Source organism: Balaenoptera ricei, chromosome 3, assembly GCF_028023285.1.
Source record: "Balaenoptera ricei isolate mBalRic1 chromosome 3, mBalRic1.hap2, whole genome shotgun sequence".
NCBI lineage: Eukaryota > Metazoa > Chordata > Mammalia > Artiodactyla > Balaenopteridae > Balaenoptera > Balaenoptera ricei.
The window spans coordinates 153,820,236-153,840,548 of NC_082641.1; the positions used below are offsets into that span (position 1 = coordinate 153,820,236).

Below are 20,313 nucleotides of genomic sequence, written 5' to 3' on the forward strand. Positions count from 1 at the left end.
AGGTCATGTGGCATGTAACCTTCCTCTCCCCAAAGCAATCAGCCATTAATGCGAACTGATGCTCTGACCAGATCCCCAAAGATCCTTTCCTATACAAAGTTATGTTTGAAACAACTTAGTGTCCCAGTTTAACAACCTCAGTCTGCATGTGACGATTAGCCACTCTCCCTGACCAGTATCTGGCCTCAGTATCTCCTCTACCTGTGACTTGTTGTTCAAGTCTCTTACAGGTTACAGAATCCGAGCCTTCACACTTAAATTTCTTCCTCCTTTTAGAATAAAAGATCAAATAAGGAAGCCTGTCTTTCCCTTCAATCCAGCCCTCATTGCTTTTATCCTCACACTTTGAATTTACCATCTAAAATGAGCGTGTGGGAGCCTTTAACATAAAAATATCACTAAAACATTTAATATCTATGTCAATGATGAGAAAAATAGAATTTGAAAACCTCCCAAAAGGTTAAACCTAAGAACAAATGCTAGGGTGTTTTTCAGTTTCAAAGTAATCCAAAGTGGTTTGTATCACTGTGTAGATAAGGCCCTTAAACATTTGAGCAGTAATAACCCAGCTAGAGAACAAGAGAGATTTCAACAGGGAAAACGGCCGTGGCCTCCTCTCTTGCTGTGCCTAAAAGCACACGGCATTTCTGCTCTCCACAAAGTGAGAGAGTGGCATGGACATATATACACTACCAAATGGAAAATAGATAGCTAGTGGGAAGCAGCCGCATAGCACAGGGAGATCAGCTCGGTGCTTTGTGACCACCTAGAGGGGTGGGATAGGGAGGGTGGGGGGTAGGGAGATGCAAGAGGGAGGAGATATGGGGACATATGTATATGTATAACTGATTCACTTTGTTATAAAGCAGAAACTAACACACCATAGTAAAGCAATTATACTCCAATAAAGATGTTAAAAAAAAAAAAACTTGGAGAGAATTCTGGCTGTAGCTCGTTCAGGGCAGAGGGACTAGAGGTCCCTAAGGCTCTGAGCTTTTCAAAAGCACCCCGAAATGTTTGAGACCAGAGGGGGAAAATGCATTGGTTCCAAAATATGACCAACTGCAAAATTGAAATCAAAATAATTTCAAGGCACTTAAAATTCCTTCTTTTTTGCAGCAATAAAATTATATTTAAGAAGCATTTTAATATGTTTGAGGTGATGTGCACTGGGATACCACAAATAAGACCCTTTAGGGTCCGTAAAGGTTGTAAAATAGCCCAGACCCCTGAGAAGAGTTGGTTCTTGAAAAGAGGACTTCAGAGGGCCTCTCGCTAGTGACCCCCAACCTGAGGTCCCCAAGGACCCCAGCATGAGTGCTTTCTGTCATTTCTCAAAAGCTGAACAGAGAAAATGCTTGAACCTATCAAAAGGCCACACAGACTATGATTCTCTAAATGAGTTGCTTTTGATCAACAAAATTATTCCAAATATGGGCTCTGTGGAAGGACCTTTTGTGTGGGAAACTAAGACCCCCCCCCCACCATGGGGTGGAGGAAGGTCTTGTCCTGGGGGAAAGGGAGGGGCTTTGGAGCAGGTAGACCAGAAGTTCCTGTTCCCACTGACCTGCTGCGCATCTGTGAGCAAGTGCTGGACCTTCCCCAGCCTCAGCCAGATCAGGCTCTGACTCTGACCATCAAGAGCACGTGAGCACAGAAGGTGCTCAATTACTGCTCCTGCTTCCAAGGACGCACCCAGCAACCACAACTAGAATTCTACTTTCCTCACCCCTGGTTCAGCATGCTTCTAAAAAAATATTTTAACTACACACGTGATATATATAAACACAAGCTTCTTGTAAAAACCGAGAAACGTAAAAAGGAAAAAGTGAAAGCCGCCCCCCTTTGCTCTCCCCAGAGATACCACTGTTTTCAGGTAGGTGGGCATTTTCCTACACCTTTTTCTATGTATAGACGTAAGAAATATATACTTCTTACACTGTTTTAAATAAAAGGGATCATACCGTACATATTGTTTTTTAACTTGCTTTTTTGTTTCATGAATATCTTTCCATAATGGTGCATATTGATCCGCCTTTCTTTTTAACTACCACATACCATGGACATCCTACATTTTAGTTATTCATTTCACTTAGAGGGCTTTTAAAGCAAGGCTGCAGGCTTTACACAGGCATCTCTGAGCATACAGGTAAGGATGTACATAAGCCAGATTCCTGGAAGTGGAGTTGCTGGGTCGAACTGTATGCACAATGTCAGTTACATTCCTGTGAGCGGGCAGGAGAGTGGCTAGTTCCCATCCTTAACCCAGAGGTTCTGCTTCTGTCCTTTGACAGAGCCACATCCAAGTGTGACATTCTACAAACTTGTGATTGCCAAGGAAAAGAGGGGGTGGGAGAGGGATGGATTGGGAGTTTGGGATTAGCAGATCCAAACTATTATATATAGGATGGATAAACAACAATTTCCTACTGTGTAGCACAGGGAACTGTATTCAATACCCTGTGATAAACCATAATGGAAAAGACTATGGAAACAAATATATATATATATATGTATAACTGAATCACTTTGGTGTACAACAGAAATTAATATGACATTGTAAATCAACTATACTTCAATAAAATAAATTTTTAAAAAACACTCAAATACAAACTTCTATACATAGAACTGGGTACAAAATAAAGGCAAATTAAAAGGAAAAGAAAAGGGTGACATTCTAAATTGCACGGTCTTGTGAGACACAAATAAGTTTTCATTTCAATATGGGTGCAATAGATGTTTTCTAAAAATGGCATTAAAATTTACTTTTGCCTTGAAAGTATTACAACCAGGCTATTTAAACTAATTGTCACCTTCTTGCCTCTGGTCCCCTCTCAGAGTGGATCCTCTTTAATCCTCCCCTGTAACAGTCAAGAACATGTGGTTTTAGAGGGACCCCACCATCAAGCCAGGAGAAACCCACAGCAGTTTGGGCAGAATTAGCATGGAGCTCCTTCCTTCCTCCCAGTTTAACAGTAAACAGCAGTGTGTGTTAAAGCAGCATCTTACCAATGGGGCTGGACATTATCTAAATTAGTCAACATGTTTATAATGCTAAATACTTCTGACCTAAAAACTCAGCCTCAAAACAGCATGCATGCAGCTAATCTCAGAACACACTGCTGGCATTTGGTTGACATTTCCTCTCCCTCCCGTGTGAAAGGGTTGATCGCTCACTATCCATGCACAGCGATAGGAGAGAGAGCCCTAGTTTGCCATTTAAATCCTATTCCAATTATTTTCCTGCGATTGTATCAGTATTGGAGAAACCTAACTTAGCAGAGATCAGCCCTTATAAGCTCAGTAGAGTCAACCCCATGGTGAAAATTAAGGTATGTGTATAAGCAGTTATTCATTTTCATAAAGTGATTAATTCACCCATTCATTTAAAAATTATATTACCTTGGGTACTCCTGTGTGCCAGGCTATGCTGGGCACTGGGAAGAGAGTGTTGAAAAGGACACATTCGGTGCCTCCGGGAGCTCCCCCGAGAAACAGGGGACACAAACAGCACACAACAGGATACATGCCCTGCAGTGCCACGAGCCCGGGGGAAGAAGAGCCAGAGACGGGCTCCAGTGAAGTGGACACCTGAGATGAGGCTCAAACAGAAGACAGGAGGAAGGGAGTCCCAGTTGGAAAGAGAGGAAAGGGGTGTCAGCAGAGTCTGTTTGAGAGCAGATAGGATGTGAGCAAGGCTGCAGAGAGGGTGTGAGGAAGGGAGGGGTGAGCCATTATCACCTGACCATCTGGTTAGTCATCCAGATGCACTGAATTCGCCCCTGCAGAGCATGGAGACCATCCCAAAGCAGTTACTTTGACAGCCTGTGGGACCTCACTTGGATCAAACCTTCTAGTGCGTTTTAGTTCATCTCTGCTCCTGTATCCAGAAAACCCACCCAGTGCCCATTCCTCAGCCCCACGTTTGCAGGTACTGGAGTTCCAACCTCAGCTGTTCTCACTCCCTGCCGGTTGAGTCCTGTCCTGTCCATCCCTCAAGCCCACATCCAATGCCATGTCCTTCCCAACCCTACCCCATCCCCATGCCCCTCCAGCAGCACTGTCTCCCTCACTAAGCACCTTCCCCCTCCCCACCCTGTTCTCTCATCCTTCCCTCCTCACTCCCCCTCTCAAAGCAGCGCTGAGGACCAGGCAGGTACAGATAAATGTTTGCTGAATTAAACTGAGTAAGGGTGCCCTGATCAAACTGATCCCTGAACATGGAGTGTTTCAACATTTGAATAAACCATCTCCCCATTCTGTTATCTTGGAACGCCACAAGGTGACGTTTTTGAAATTGCAATGTCCTCTTGACTTCCACCTTGTGCTCTATCCAAAGACATGGAGTCCCTGTTATTCCTTAAAGATCACCAATATAGTCTTGTGAATGTTTCAATCTGGGCAACAGGATGGGTGCTCAGGGGTTTATCATACAATCCTCTCTATTTTTTGTACGTGACTGAAAATGTGAATAATAAAAAGTATTTTTTAATCCACCAGTATTTGAGGTGATGTGGAAACCCCTTAACAAGTTACTTGCTTGGTTAGGGCTAGTTCCTGGTAAAAAGAACAGGTTCCAGATCAAAAGAATAAGCTTTAAAGTCAGACAGCCCTAGATTTAAACCTCCCCCATCATTTACCAGCTGTGTGATCTGGGACACATCACATGCCCTTTCTAAATCTTCATTATTTTGATATGTAAGTTGGGGATGTTGATGATGGTGCCCACCTCATAGGATGGGTGTGAGAATGGAATAAGATAAGAAATGAATGGCGCATGGCCTGATGCCAGGTGGGGCTCAATAGAACGGTGCTATTGGCATCACCTGGAAGAAAACATTTTCCTCCTTCTTATATTTTACTTTTAAAACACTCTTTGATGATGGTTTATTTGCATACTTGTTTCTACTTTAAGCTCCTCGAACACTGGGATAGTGTCTGATTCATTTCCAGCATTGGGCACATGGCCTGAATCACAAAAAGTACTCACAAAATTTACTGATTGTAAATGGCATCAATTATATACATAAACACACATAAGAATGGGGGGGCAGTGTTTGTGTGTATGCAATGACCTCTATACAACCATTCACACCCCAGGGAACTGCAGGCCTCTGAGACCACATGGGGATTCTACCCAAAGATGTTAGAGAGAGCCTAGCAGACCTGCACACATACACCAAGCCCTCCAGAAATAAATTTCACTAAAACTGTGGCTCCAGTCTTCCCTGTCTTGACTTGCTTGTTCTTTCATTCATTCAACAAAGTTCTAACAAGCAATTCCTATAAGCCAAGCAGTGTGTTGGATGCTTAGGAATATATAGAGAAAGGGAAACAAAGTAAGGCAGTCTCTCGCTCTCAAGAGACTCATAATCTAGGGGAAGAGATAAGGAGGTAAGGAGATTATTTCATTCCAGCACGGTAAACCCTTCGAAAGAAATAAGAGAAGTAGGGGCTTCCCTGGTGGCGCAGTGGTTGACAATCTGCCTGCCAATGCAGGGGACACGGGTTCGAGCCCTGGTCTGGGAAGATCCCACATGCCACGGAGCAACTGGGCCCGTGAGCCACAACTACTGAGCCTGCGCGTCTGGAGCCTGTGCTCCGCAACAGGAGAGGCCGCGATAGTGAGCGGCCCGCGCACCGCGATGAAGAGTGGCCCCTGCTTGCCGCAACGAGAGAGAAGTCCTCGCACGGAAACGAAGACCCAACACAGCCATAAATAAATAAATAAATAAATAAAATTAGAAATAAGAGAAGTAGTAGAAGCAAGAAGAAATTGCCAAGGAAGGCCTTCTGCAATTATGCCCTACTGAATCTTAAAAGATCAGTAGGAACAAGCAAACAAAGGCAGCAGGGAAGGGTGTTCCAGGCAGAGGGGACAGCACGCGCAAAGCATAAAGACAAGAAAGGACCTCGTACGCTCCACAAGCTGTATGAAGTTCAGAACCTCTGTAGAGAGAGTGCTAGTGGGGTAGTGGCCATAGATATGCCTGCATAGACCACCAGGGGTCTGCTCACGAAGGGTCTTACATGAGTTTGTTTGTTTGTTTGTTTTTCCTGAAAGTAATTGGGAGTCATTGAAGAACGCTAAGCAAGGGCATAACCTAATATTTGCATTTTGGAAATATCACTTTGTTAGCTTTCTAGCAGCAAAGAGAACAGACTTGGAAAATCTATCAGACTCATATTTTTACCAGTAATGGATCTCACATCTAGTATTGTCAAGCCAAAAAAAAAAAAATCTTAGAAATCATCTCTTCTCACCCACTTATTGTAGAGATGAAAAAACTTATTTTCAAGGGTTATAAGGTAGTTTATCCAAACTACTTATCTTTTAAAAAATTATTTAATGAAATTAAAAACTCTGCCCTACAATTCAGCTCTTCTAGGCCTCACTACCACCTGCCACTTTGCTGGCATTTCTGCTAGGTGGGCTCATTTCTATGGACATAGCTCAGGGCAGATCCTCTTCAATGACTGAAAATATTTACCCATTTTGAGAGCTGGTAGAATATATATTCTAGGAGCATGAGAAAAATTTTAACTGGTTTTGTCCATTTTCTCATAGTGATTAAAAAGTTAAACCCTTCTAAACCACAGATTATTCTTTGAGCTTCTAATACTATTTAAATTACAACTCCCAAATCTTGAATGATGTAACATACTCAAGTCCAAATGCTGCTTTTTTTAATTCGGTACATCACATGGTAGTTACTTAACATGACAGAAGGCAACATGACTAGATTGGCCTGGTAACAAGATCTTAGAGGGGTTCTCTGTGCTGTAATGCTTCCCATCCCCTCAATCCTCCATAAAAATAAACGGGTTGATTATGTCATGTTTCTGTCCAGGAAATCTCAAAGAAATCCACAGAGGTGCATCTAATCTATATAATGCTACAATCTCATGATCCACTGGGTTGGTTCCTTCAAATGACCATGGTAAGCATATTGTGCAGAGCAGCAGGTCCCAGTTTTAACAGCCCAGAGCTAGCCTGCCATCAATTCATCATTCCTGAAACAAATTCTGCAAGGTAAGTAGATTTCATAGACTAAAACATCGTAGACAGACATATTTAGTCGATACCTAGTGGAAAAAAATTAAGGCAACTGTCTTAGCCATGCAGATATAAAAATCTACTTGCTTCTGGAATACCAGATAACCACAGCAAAAGAGAATGGTGTCTGGGAGAATTCCAAACCACATGCACTCTAAAAGTCATTGCCATTTGCTTCAAGCAAACATGGAAGAATGCAAATGCACAGCAGCTCCATTATTAGTAATGCAGTAAATATTGCCGTCAACCCCTTCCAGGTAGAGATCCTGCAAAGAATCGGTGAGCGCAAGATCTCAGGGCTCAGGACCCTTATAAACATTCGCTTCATTTCAACCCTCACAAGAAACTGCATGTTTATCTCCATTTCACAAATAGGCAAACAGGCTCAGAGAGGTCCAGACATTTGTTTAACTCTCACACAGCATGAAAGTGGTAGCTACAATGTGAACCCATATCCGTCTGAAATAAATCCTGGGCTTTCTGTGTTCCAGGTCCCCACATGTGGACTGGCTCCTAGGGGGTGGAAGGATCAGGCTGAAATGCCGCTGGTGCAAGCCTGGGGGGATGTCATGATGGAGACCCCGGAGAGTATAGAGTTCAGAAAGTCCCTGAGATTAGACTACATACCAATTTGCTACTTGGAGTGACGCCCTCCACTGAAGAAGTTAATGCAGAGGTTTTGTTCTTCCCATTTAATGGATCAAGACAACTGAGGCTCACAGACCATGACTTGCTTAGATCCCAAGAAAAAGCAACGACTTCCCTACATAAACTCCAAAACTACCAATTGGAGCCCAGGGCTCAGTGTCCCTTCCTTAAGACTTCTTGTTATTCTATCACCAGTAAGAGCTCTATATTTATTTGACCAGGAAAAGCATCTTCTTAGCTTGAAAGGGAAAAAGAACACCTCTTTTAAATTGTCTCTGTCTTGCTAAAGTGTCTTACATATATTTAGCATGATGAAGGCTCATCACGATAGTTAAATGAAATGAAATGTCATACTTTAATTTTGTTTTTATGGTGGTAAATTAAATTCTCTGAAAGATGCTGTCAGTCACATCAACATTTCATAAGATACCCTTTATCCATCCAACATGCCAGAAACCCAAAATACAGTCTCATCCACAGTGTCCTGAATTTTACATTTATTTAATATAATTTCTACATGTGTCTTTATTTTTCATTCTGCCAGTGAAACACATGGTGAAGGCTTTTGTCCCATGTTTCACTGGTTGGACAGTGACAACCCTGACCATCTTAGCTGATGTTGCTGGACCACTAATTACAGAGCAAAATTAAACTGCAAAGAATCAAGATGTGCAGAAAGTCAGGAAGCACAAAGAAAAGGCATCATGCTTTACGCGTGTTCATTCTAGATATGTTCATTATCTGCCAAAGCCTGGGGAAGGCAAATATGGAATTTAAAAAGACACCATCTGTTGTGTGATGTTCCAAATTATAAACTTAACCCTTAATTTCTACATCACCCGCTGTTCAGTCATTCTCCTTCTTTGGGATGAAAAAAAAAAAAAAGGGGGTGGTTAGCACATGAACTAAGCAGGTTTAGCAGGATCGATGGAAGTGCCCTGTAAGACTTTTTGCTAAGCCCAGCATCACAACCTGTATATTTTTTCCAAAAAGTAATTCTTGTTAGATTTTACTCTTAAACACTACACATACAGTGGTTGCCATTAAGCTAAGGGTCCACAATCATGCATAGCCAGCCACATTAGTTTCTGTAATTTTTAGGTTATTTAAAACCTCTGGGCTCTTACAAAGTAAAAACAGAGATTTTAGAAATCTTTCAAATCTGTGAAATGAAGAGTAGAGTAATTCCTCGAGCAAAGAAGGATTTCTTTTGGAAAAAAAAAAAAATTTTTTTGAGACAGACGTAAAACAAGAGTATATAGCCCAAATCAACTTCCTATTTAAATATTCAAAGGCAACACATGGCATACACAATGGGAGAGATTGCCACTAAAAAGGAAAAAAGAAACGTATCCTTGAAAATGCCCATGTTTTCTTACGTGTAGATCTGAACTATCCTAGTTTTTAAAACACATTTAACAAATGCAACACAACTCATTCAGGGTTGATTTGAGTTCACAAAATAATTTTATTATATGTAAGAAAGCATACAGGCAATAAAATTAAGAAAACATTCACAATGCATAAATACCACAGACCTGATGCAGGAGATAGTTTTCAGTAGATATCTTTCTTATTACCCATTTCATCTAAATGTTAAGTCAATTGCTTATCAACAAGAATACTTTGTAAACATTTCCAAAAAATTCTCTTGAAATGCCCCCACATGAATTAGTATCTGGCAATGGAGCCTTAGGATACTTTTTACAGTTCAGGTGATGACACAGGAACTTGATGCCAAAGCACAGAGAAAGGGCTAACATTTGTCAAAAGAGATGCTGATGGCTTTGGTGTGCTTAACATACGCAAAGAGAAGGGGGTCTCCTGTCTTTTCTACCAACAGAAGTGTCTTGCTCAAGGATGATAATGAGGCACTATCTGTTAGTTAGTGTACCATTAACATTTAGACTTTTTTAAAAAATCAACTCTAAGTTCAGATTAAAGCACTACAAAAAGTAACCCCACTGAGTAGCTTGGCTGGTAAGATGGAGATGCAGGATTTGACCTTTGTCCATGGGTGAGATTGTTGTGACACACGAGTTAAGGAAACTCACTGTCTTCATTACACATCTCTAACCAGGACAGTCATGTATTTGGCTCAGAAAAGCTATCTGATACAGGAAATGAGAAAAGACAAAGAGGGCCAATTATCTTACATAAATACAGAGTGGCATATACTTTTTATTACCACCTAAGATCATATATTTCAAGTTGGATTCTTCTTAAGCTAACTTTTATTTCAAATATTTACAGAACTGCAAATCATTCTCCTGGGAAAGTCTTTGTCACTTAAGAAATTTTGAACACAAGAGTAGCTATGCTTTTTTAAATCTTTCAAAATCTTTTTAGGAGAAAAAAAAAAGCAATCACAGCATTTGTCAATTCTCACCTCGTATTTATTTGTTCCCATGAATTTTAAGGAATCATCACAACTTCTTTTTTTTTTTTTTCTATTAGACTTTGCTGTGTTTCTGGAAGTTATACATGAGCATTTAGACTCTCAGAGAGTCTATGTATTTGTTTCATCGGCTTATAAAGTGCTAGTTAAATGGACAAAAATGCTATTGTAAAATTTCAGATAACTCATTCATTTACCCTATTAAATATGATAAATATAGATTTATTATAATAAATTAAAAATATCCATATAATACAATAAATAAATAAACCAATATCAACAAAGCATCAACTCTGGAAAAAAAAATCCCATTCCTACTGTAAGGCTCAATTATTTTTTAGGAATAATTTATGAAGGCATGCACCTACCTTTACAATCTGACAACTTTGCTTGGACCAGTGTTAGCACCTGTTTGTACACAGCAAACTCAACCCTTCTCACTTCCTTCCGGGAAAGATTTAATATTTAAGTGAAGCTGTTCATTGTTGATTCTTTGCCCTATTTCTTAAGTCCTAAGATAAGGCTCAGTTTCTAAAAATATCTTTGGAGCCAAAGACACGTCCCTTATGAACATTCGCTTCACTTGTGTCCCTCTTGATTCGCTATGAACAACACAGAAAACACACTGGAATGTAGATTAAAATGTAGTTAGTTGTGTGTTGAGGGGAAGCAGCAGAGGAGGGCTTGCCTGACATCTGAGTCTCACCACACCTTAGTTTCTTCACAGCAAGCCCCAGAGAAGTCTCCTCTAGCTTCTGCATGAGCATGTCTGCTAGGATTCATCTTGGAGTTCAGGTCGGGTGCTGCCCGTTTTGTGTGATGGGCTGGATCTTCTCTAGAGAGACATCAGTGTCATAGTCCAAAATGACAGATAGGGCTGGGGACAGCTTCTCCAAGGGCTCGGCTATTCCACCCGCCTCTGCCTTCTTCAGGTCCTCAGAGGAGCCCACGGCATGTGGGATCAGATACACCAGATTGCAGTCCTTGGAGATGGAACCTCGAGGCTCGTGATGGCTGGAAAACACCACAGCCCCATTGTTATTGATGCTAACTGTCTCTATGGCATTAGTCGTCGCCGGGCAAAGTCTGTAGCATCCTAAGAGGGTGGAAAATGCCTTCCGAAAATCAGCATTAAAGGCATAAATGATGGGGTTCAAGGAGGAATTAGCCCACCCAAACCACACAAACACGTCAAAGGTGATGGAATCGATGCAGAAGGGCTTGGTCTCCCCAGACCCACAGAAGGGCACCATGCAGTTCAAGATGAAGAAAGGGAGCCAGCAGCACACAAACACCCCCATGATCACAGACAGAGTCTTCAGAACTTTAGTCTCTCTTTTGAAGGACATCTTAAAGGAGCTTTCCGGTTGAGAACACTCCACGGGGTTTCCGTTACCTGTAGTGGTCTGGCAGTTCTTGGCATGGACTGCTGCCCTCTCCAAGGCCGAGATGCGCCGTATTTGTTTCTGAGCGATCCTGTAGATCCTTGTGTAGGTGACAATCATGATGGCCACAGGGATGTAAAAGCTTATTAGGGAGGATGAAATAGCATATGTCCTGCTCAAGCTGGAGTCACAGTTGTTGGTGGTCTTACCCAGGGAAGTGGCATTCCCATCAGAGGGGCTTGTGGGTTTCGCCTTGTGCCAGCTGAGCTGCACTGGAATGAAGGAGATGAGAACAGACAAAGTCCATGCCACGCTGATCAGAATGAAGGCTGCCTTGGGGGTCATCTTCCTCTCATACCGGAAGGGGCTAGAGATGGCCCAATACCTGTCCACACTGATCACACAGAGGTTGAGGATGGACGCAGTGGAGCACATGATGTCAAAGGCCACCCAGATGTTACAGAAGGACCCAAAGGGCCAGAAGCCAGCGATCTCAGCCACCGCTTTCCAGGGCATGACCAAGACAGCCACCAAGAGATCCGACACAGCCAAGGAGATAACGAAGAAGTTGGTCACCTTGGACCGCAGGTGTCGGAACCTGATGACAGCAGCACAGACCAGCGTGTTCCCCAGGAGTGTGGACAGGATGAGCAGTGACAGAAAACAGGCTGTAAGGATGCGGAAGGAGAAGTCCCTCTCCACCACCATCCCGGCGCCGTCCATGGTAGAGGTGTTCAGAGTCCTCATCTTCCTGAGGGAGAGCGCAGAGGGGGGCTCGGACACCCCTCAATTTCCTAAGCAGGGATTAGGGGTTGGTCAGACCTGCAGGAGTCCTCGCTGGTCAGGCAGCCCCTTGCACAGCCCCACTTGCTCCCCTGGGTGGAGGACCTCACCAGCATTCCATTAGAGGGCTGCAACAATTGTGTGGCAGGAGCCTGCCCTTGGCAGTCCAAATCAGCCCCTTGGAAGGTCCTTCTTGCTCTCTACAACTGTCTTCTGACTCCCTTGCTCCAATTCACTGTCACGGGGACCAATTGGCCCTTCAATGCCCCATGGAAAGCACTGGCTTTTTAGCATATTCTAAGCTATCAATCCAGAGACTCCCAGTCTTCTGCCGAGCTAGTCAATTATCGTCACATTTCGGGGCTGTTGTCTTTCTGGTGGTGACAGAGAATTCTCCCCTTCTGAGGCGCAGCTGAAAATACATGCCTTGCTCCTCCAAGCCCCTGGCTCTGCACCAGCTCCCCCAAAGCTCTAGAAAGCAAGGAGAAAGCAAAGGACGTTTGCCAAGATAAGCAGATCGCATCTTTACTGTCAAGCCCAATCCAACCCCCTCTGAGCCACCTACCTTGCCTTGGGGTTGTCTCTCTCCAAGCCCCCAGGAGCTCGGGGAGAGCGGGCTTCGCGAGGCACCCGGGAGGCACGCCTGAGTCCTACCCTGCGCGCGCAGCTGGGGTTCTGCTCCCGATGCGCAAAAGTCGCTGGAGCAGGTTTGGGAAAAGGATTCTGGGCCAGGTCCACAGAGAGCTGGCGCTGCCCCCACTGCCTCCAATGGCTGGAGATGGTTCAAAGCGAACGAGACCCCGGAAAAATGCTCCCGGACGCTTGGAGCCTCCTTGAGAGAGGGCACCCCCAGTACTAGTCACCTGGGCAGCTTCTTTGCTTCCTTTCTCCGGAAAACCAGCGCCCGGGCGCCCCTCGAGTGGCCTCTGGTCCCTCGGGGAAGAGCCCTGCGCCTTCCAGCGGAACTGCCCGCTACCTCCCAAGGAGCCCGTGGGAACACGAGGCAGGGAGAGCCGAGCTGGCACCGGCGGGCGCACGGGCTGGCCAGGTTCCCTCGGGGCACAGCCCACCCCCACCCCCCCACCCCCGTGTCCCTCCCCTGCCCTGGAGGCGGGCTTCGCTTGACAGGCAGAGTTACGGGCGACAGCCCCACGTGGTTCCCCCGGTTGGTGCCGCGGGCGAAAGGGGTGGGGGACGCCCAGGTGAGCGCTCGTCCGCCCCGGGTTACCCCGCCGAACCCCGGGCCCCCGGCACTCGGGACAGCACCCGACAGGGGCCCGCGAGAAAAGATCCGATGTTAAAACCTCAAGTAAGCCTGGGTCGCCGGAAAGCAAAGCTCCGCCCGACACTCAGCGCCTCCTGGGGTCAACCCGAAGCCCTTCCTAAAGACCAAACGGAAGCAGGGACCGCGCTCACTCTCCCACGGACACCAACCACTAGAACAGCGCGCCCAGGTCCGACAGGCGTTGCCTCCAAGTGCCCCCCAACTAGGGTGAGATGTGCCCTGCGGGCGCCTCTACTCACCGCTCGCCGGCAGGGCTCCGTGCAGCAGCGCGCCTGGCCGGTGCGCTCCGCTGCGCCCAGAGGGCGCTCACTTCGCGCTCAGCTTGGGTAGTGGGCTCGTCCACGGCTGCGGTCAAGGCCGGACTGCAGCCAGTGCCCAGCGCCCGGCGAGCGCCCCAACCCCACAGCCACGCGCTCAGCGGGCCCGGGGCGCCCTCTGCCGGCGGTTTTGGCTTCCTGCGCCCTCTCAGGCACCAACCTCACCGGTATGGTCTCCAGCATCCACGCGGGACCCGCGCCTGGACCCACTCTTCCCTGACTATGACCGCCAGAACCTGGGAAAGAGGACTCCTCCGCTTGAAATCCCCTAAAAACTGACAAAGGTGAAAAAATTTCTTTTGCTAGCACTGCATTCATTGAGCCACTGTATTTTCCTGAGCCTCACTACGTACCAAGAGCGACAGGGTAAGCAAGATGCAAGCCTTACTCTCAAAGAGTAAACCAGAGAGAACTGGCAGTTACCGAGTGGCCTCTGGGTCCCAGACACACGCCTTATGTCGTCCACCCTTTAAAGAATCCCTCCTCATAAGCCTCCTCATCTTCACTTTGCCAGAGTGGAAAATCAGGTTCAAAAAACTACCCAAAAGTTGCAGAGTTAATGAGGGTGCCGGCTGCCTGACTCCCACCTGCGTGTTTTTTTCACCTACACGCCACTGCCTACTGGGAACTCTGAGTCTAGTGCGGGATCCGGCGAACTAAATAATTACCCACAGAGCTAAAATAGAGGAAAGGACAAGATGGAAGCAAGAAGGCCTGGTGGAGATGATTGCCCCTGAGCCCCTCCCCTGCTGCCCTGGGCAATGTCTCACAGGACAAACTTCACAGCTGTAAATGGCGAGATCACCGCGCCTTGCCCTGCCTTCCTAGACGTGGGGAAGATAAGCAAGCAGTTTCCATGTCAGACTTCCAGGCTTCCCATCCCTACCCTGCCGCTGCTGGCTGCGTGTGCCCTCTATCCTCTCTGAGCTTGGTTTCCTCCCCTGTAAAATGGTGAGGACATAACAAGATTGTTAAAGGTATTAAATGAGATGATGTTTATACAGGGCTTGGCACGAAGCCTAGGACCCAGTCAGCGCTTTCCAGGTAGGCACCCCTGAGGGCTCGTTAGAAAACCTATAGTCTTATCTCCTTGAGAACCTCACACCACACTGGAAGCCACAATTTCCTCTGTAAAAACCCTGACCCTAAATAACAATTCCATTCAATTAGCCAGTTCAAACTGCACCTTGATTTTAAAGGAAAGAATGGCGTTACAGACAGCAGACCCTCCTGTGCCTCTGTTACCAGCTCTGTTCTTCCACCCTCGGTCTTACTGTCACACATATTGACACCGTGGGTCATGAGTCATGGTCACAGGTACAATTTTTGCCACAAACCTGCCCAAAGAACCACATGCTTATAGAGTCTTAAAGCAATGCTTAACATAATACTTCCAGATCACTTTCCTTAAGGTAGTCATTCCGCAAGCTTCCTGGCTTTATTGCATCTTTCTCTCCCTTTTACTAACAAACACAAGTGAAAGAATATACTTCTGGTTCAAGACAGTCATGTCAGCATTAATGTTTAACTCTCCACATTCTACCCACCCATCCTGGAGTGTTTCCACTGCAATTACCCAAAAATACACAGGTAGGGGAAATTCAGCATTAACCGTGGAAGGCAGGAAAGATTGGTGGGGGGGGTACTTTCTCCAGGATAAAAGGCAGATAGGACTGAACTGAAGGAGGGAGGTCTCCCTGGGATTTTTCATCTGGAAAGAAACCCCAAATGAACACACTACAAGATGGGGGTAACAGGGCCTGGAGGCCAGAACAAGGCCAATTTGAGGGGTAAAATTTCTGTCTAATGATTCCCCTGAGAAATACCACCAATGCCTGAGTCCTCCCAGAGTCAATAATCCTGGCACTGCCCTGCCCACTGCTCTTTATATTAAAGCCCCGTGGCAACCAGTCTGATCTCAGGTGACATCACATTCAATGAAACGCCAGTTCAACAGCCAAAAAATATTTGACATGAAATTTAAATATGAACCGAAACCTCGTTGGCGGGAAATGATGTTCATAACACATTTCGTATCCTTGTTTTTCTCAAGCTCAGCAACTGCTCCAAAAAAAAAAAAATCCTTTTTTCTTTGCTTGAAAAATTCCCTAAATTCTTTCCAAACTATCCCACACTGACCTGTGTTTTTTTCTCTCAACTCATTCACCTGATAGGTCTAGGTGATCAAATCAGCATATATCACTTTTGTACTGGTTGAGAGGTATTTCTTGTACAAGTAAATTTCTGCCATTTTTACTTTCAGAGCATCCAATTTCCTCCTTACCCATAACATAAAAAAAAGAAAAAAGCTCAGGAATGCAGCTACAGAAGGAGGGAAGTCTCTGTGAACACCTAACAGGATAATTTTGTTTCCTGTCACCCAAAAAACAAAAGAGTGGGACAATTTCTTACGATTCCAAGACAGACCCTTGAGTTCTCTTCCTGGCAAACTTAGGTCACTGATTTTTGAACGTCATTGCTGAGGGAACAGGAATAAGTAAAATGTAGCTTAAATCTCAGGGTTTTTTTCACGTTGCAGAGTGTGAATTTCAGACCAACTTAACAGTTTGGCTAGAGGTTTGAGGGTTTTTCCATATTTTCTCTCTTGAAGCCCAGGTGAAACAAAATTTTCCATTTTGTTCTGTAAAAATCTCCCCCACAAACATCAGGAACCGAATATAAACGCGAGCAGGTATTAGCATTAGATCATGCTGGGAATGTAAACCCTAACACAAAAGCACATTTGTTTCCCAAACTGGCGGGTCTTTTAAGCTGTATGGTGATTTGTGCACTGCGGGGAGGGGGACGTTAACATGATGCTTTTCAACAAATTTTTATTGGAGTTTGTAAAAGTAAATGAATACAGAAGTCATGCTATCACAGGGGAGCTTAAGCTCATAAAAGACTAAATAAAACAACTGAACTGTCAAGTATAACAAATGAAATATTTGGGAGGCTTTAGGATTATTAAAGCTAATTTTATACCCAAAATGATTGCTTATAATGTTAGTGAAAAGAGATAAAGCTTGGCTGACCTTGACTGAGTAACTAGAATGCTTGTTTTAGACCATAAATATAACCTCTGAAATTCCTGATCCCGTGTTGGATTTTCTTCTCCTATAAGCTTATTATATGATTCAAAAATCAACACTATTAAAAAATTTTAAATCCACAAATATCACTTTGAGTAGAGGTTGAGAGGTAGTTCAGCATGTATAATGTGTGTTTGTTATTGTTGTGCCTGTTCTTGGTTTGCTTTTTCCTTTTCCTCGTTTTCTGACTTCTGCAGATTTACTTGAGTAGTTTTTATGATTTCTTTTTATCTCCTTCATTGCCTTATTTTCTACAATTTTTTGTTTTGCTATTTTCATGGTTGCTTTAGGGTTTACATCATATACATGTGAAGATATATAAGATATAGGTACAGACATACCCCGTTTTACTGCATTTCACAGATATTGCATGTTTTACAAACTGAAGGTTTGTGGCAACTCTGTTCCAGCAAGTCTATCGGTGCCCTTTTTCCAACAGTGTTTGATCACTTTGTGTCTCTGTGTCACATTTTGGTAATTCTTGTAATGTTTCAAGGTTTTTCATTATGATTATATTTATTATGGTAATCTGTGATCAGTGAAGGCTCAGATGAGGGTTACCATTTTTTAGCAATAAAGTATTTTTTAATTAAGGTATGTGCAGTGCTTTTTTAGACATAATGCTATTGCACACTTAACAGACTACAGTATAGTGTAAACATAACTTTCATATGCACTGGGAAACCAAAAATTCATGTGACACATTTTATTGCAATATTCACTTTATTGTGGTGGTCTGGAACTAAACCCACAATAACTCTGAAGTATGCCTCTATACATCTTATATCAGACATATGTATGATATATATTATAGATCTATGTAAGATATAGATTATGTCATATCTTATACATCTTTCTCACAGACTATCTTCAAGTGATATGATACAATTTTGTGTATAGTTAAGAACCTTACAATAGTATTTTTCCATGTCTTCCCTCTCAATCTTTATGCTGTTTTTGTCATACATTTTACTTCTATACATGATATAAATTCCAGAAAGCATTGTTATAATTTTTCTTTAAATAATCAATTATCTGCAACACTATTTACAATATCCAAGACATGGAAACAACCTAAATGCCCATCGACAGATGAATGGATAAAGAAGATGTGGTATATATATATATATATATATATATATATATATATATATATATATACACACACACTGGAATACTACTTAATCATAAAAAAGAATAAAATAATACCATTTACAGCAATATGAATGGACCTAGAGATTATCATACTAATTGAAGTAAGTCAGAAAGAGAAAGACAAATACCGTATGATATCACTTACATGTGGAATCTAAAATACGACACAAATGAACTTATCTATGAAACAGAAACACTCACAGACATAGAGATCAGACTTGTGGTTGCCAAGGGGGGTGGGGGTGAGGGAGGGATGGATTGGGAGTTTGGGATTAGCAGATGCAAACTATTATATATAGAATGGATAAACAATGATGTTCTACTGTATAGCACAGGGAACTATATTCAATATCCTGTGATAAACTATAATGGAAAAGAATAAGAAAAAGAATGTATATATACATGTATAACTGAATCACTTTACTGTACAGCAGAAATTAACACAACATTGTAAATCAACTATACTTCAATAAAATAAATTTTAAATAAATGGCCAATTATCTTGTAAAGATATTTAAATAATAAGAAAGAACTATTATATATTTACCTGTATAGTTACCTATGTACCACTTCTGACAATCTTCATTCTTCTGTAACTAGATCCATATTTTCATCTGGTATCATCTTTCTGTTTGAAGGATGATCTTTAACTTTTCCCATAGTACACATCTGCTGGGGATGATTCTTTCAGCTTTTATATCTCTGAAAAGTCTTTAATTTGCCTTTGTTTTTGAAAGATATTTTTACTAGGGATAGAATACTGGATTGACAGATTTTTCCTTTTAGTGTTTTAAAAGCTTGGACCACAGTTGCCTTCCTTGCATTGTTTCCAGTGGGAAATCTGATGTCACCTTCATCTTTGTCCTTCTATATGAATACGTTTTTTTTCCTCTGGCTACTTTTAAGATTTTTTTCTTTATCATTGATTTTGATCAATTTAATCATGATGTACTTTAGTGTAGTTTTCTTCAAATGCTTGGTGTTCTAGGGATTTGTTGAGATTCTTAGATCTGTGGGTTTATAGTTTTTGTCAAATTTGAAAAACTTTGACCATTTTTTTTTCAAGTATTTTTTTCTGTCTCCCCTTTTCTCGTTTTCTTCAGGTTCTTCAATTATATGTATATCAGACTGCTTGGGGTTGGGCTACAGCTCACTGATGCTTATTCTATTTTATTCCCTCTCTTTTCTCTGTATTTTCATTTCAGATAGTTTCTGTTGCTATATCCTTGAGTTCACTAATATTTTTCTTTTTCACTGTCTAATCTGTTGTTAATCACATCCAGTGAATTTTCTATCTCAAGTTTTGTAGTTTTCTTCTCTAGAAGTTCATTTTGTGTCTTTTTTACATCTCCCATGTTTCTATTTAACATTCTGAATGTATGAAATATAGTTATAATAACGGTGTCCCTCTTTGCTAATTCCAACCTCTGTGTCAGTTCAATTGATTGCTTTTACTTATGATGGGTTGCATTTTTCCAATTCTTTTCATCCACAGTAATTTTTGACTGGATGCCATACATTGTGAATTTTATCTTGTTGGGTACTGGATCTTTTTATATTCCTACAAATATTCTTGAGCTTTGTTCTAGAACACATTTAAATTACTTAAAAACAATTTTATCCTATCAGGTATTTGCTTTGAAGACTTGTTATGTAGAACAAGAGCAGTTTTTAGTCTGAGACTAATTATTTTCCATGACTGGGGCAAGATTCTTCTGTGTACTCTACCCAATGCCCTGTGAATTATGAGGTTTTCCAGTCTGGCTGGAGGCAACAAGCACTGCCGTGTGTGAGTTCCCTATAATCTTCACACTCCCATTTCCTCACATCATATACTGATTAGTTTCCTGCTGAATACTCTAAGGGACTCTGAAGATCTCTGGAGTTCTGTCTCTCTCTCTCTCTCCCCCCAGGTCTCTCCTTTCCAGTACTCTGTTCTGTGACCTCTAGCTGCCTTAGTGTCCCTGGACTCTAAATTCTGTCTCCTCAGCTCCAGGAGTCCACCAGACTCCACCTCTGCTACCCTTCCCCACACCATGACCTGGAAATTCTCTTGAGTCAGTAAGCTGGGGCAGTTTGTAAGGCTCACCTCACTTGGTTCCCATCTCTGAAGGATCACCATCCTTTATTGTATGATGTCCAGTATCTTGAAAACCATTGTTTCATATATTCTGCCCATTTTGTTGCTTATTT

At 42.8% G+C, this 20,313-nt stretch overlaps 1 protein-coding gene across 1 annotated transcript; it reads right to left on the reverse strand.

The window, feature by feature from the left end:
- Nucleotides 1–10,894: 10,894 nt before the first annotated feature.
- On the reverse strand, nucleotides 10,895–12,235 carry DRD1 (dopamine receptor D1). Its single transcript, XM_059919651.1, has one exon. It carries the CDS (start codon nucleotides 12,233–12,235, stop codon nucleotides 10,895–10,897), a length of 1,341 nt encoding a protein of 446 aa, XP_059775634.1.
- Nucleotides 12,236–20,313: the final 8,078 nt, after the last annotated feature.

Bases quoted from the DNA above. Each gene is read 5' to 3' on its own strand.
- DRD1 (XM_059919651.1), bottom strand. From the start codon at position 12,235: ATGAGGACTCTGAACACCTCTACCATGGACGGCGCCGGGATGGTGGTG.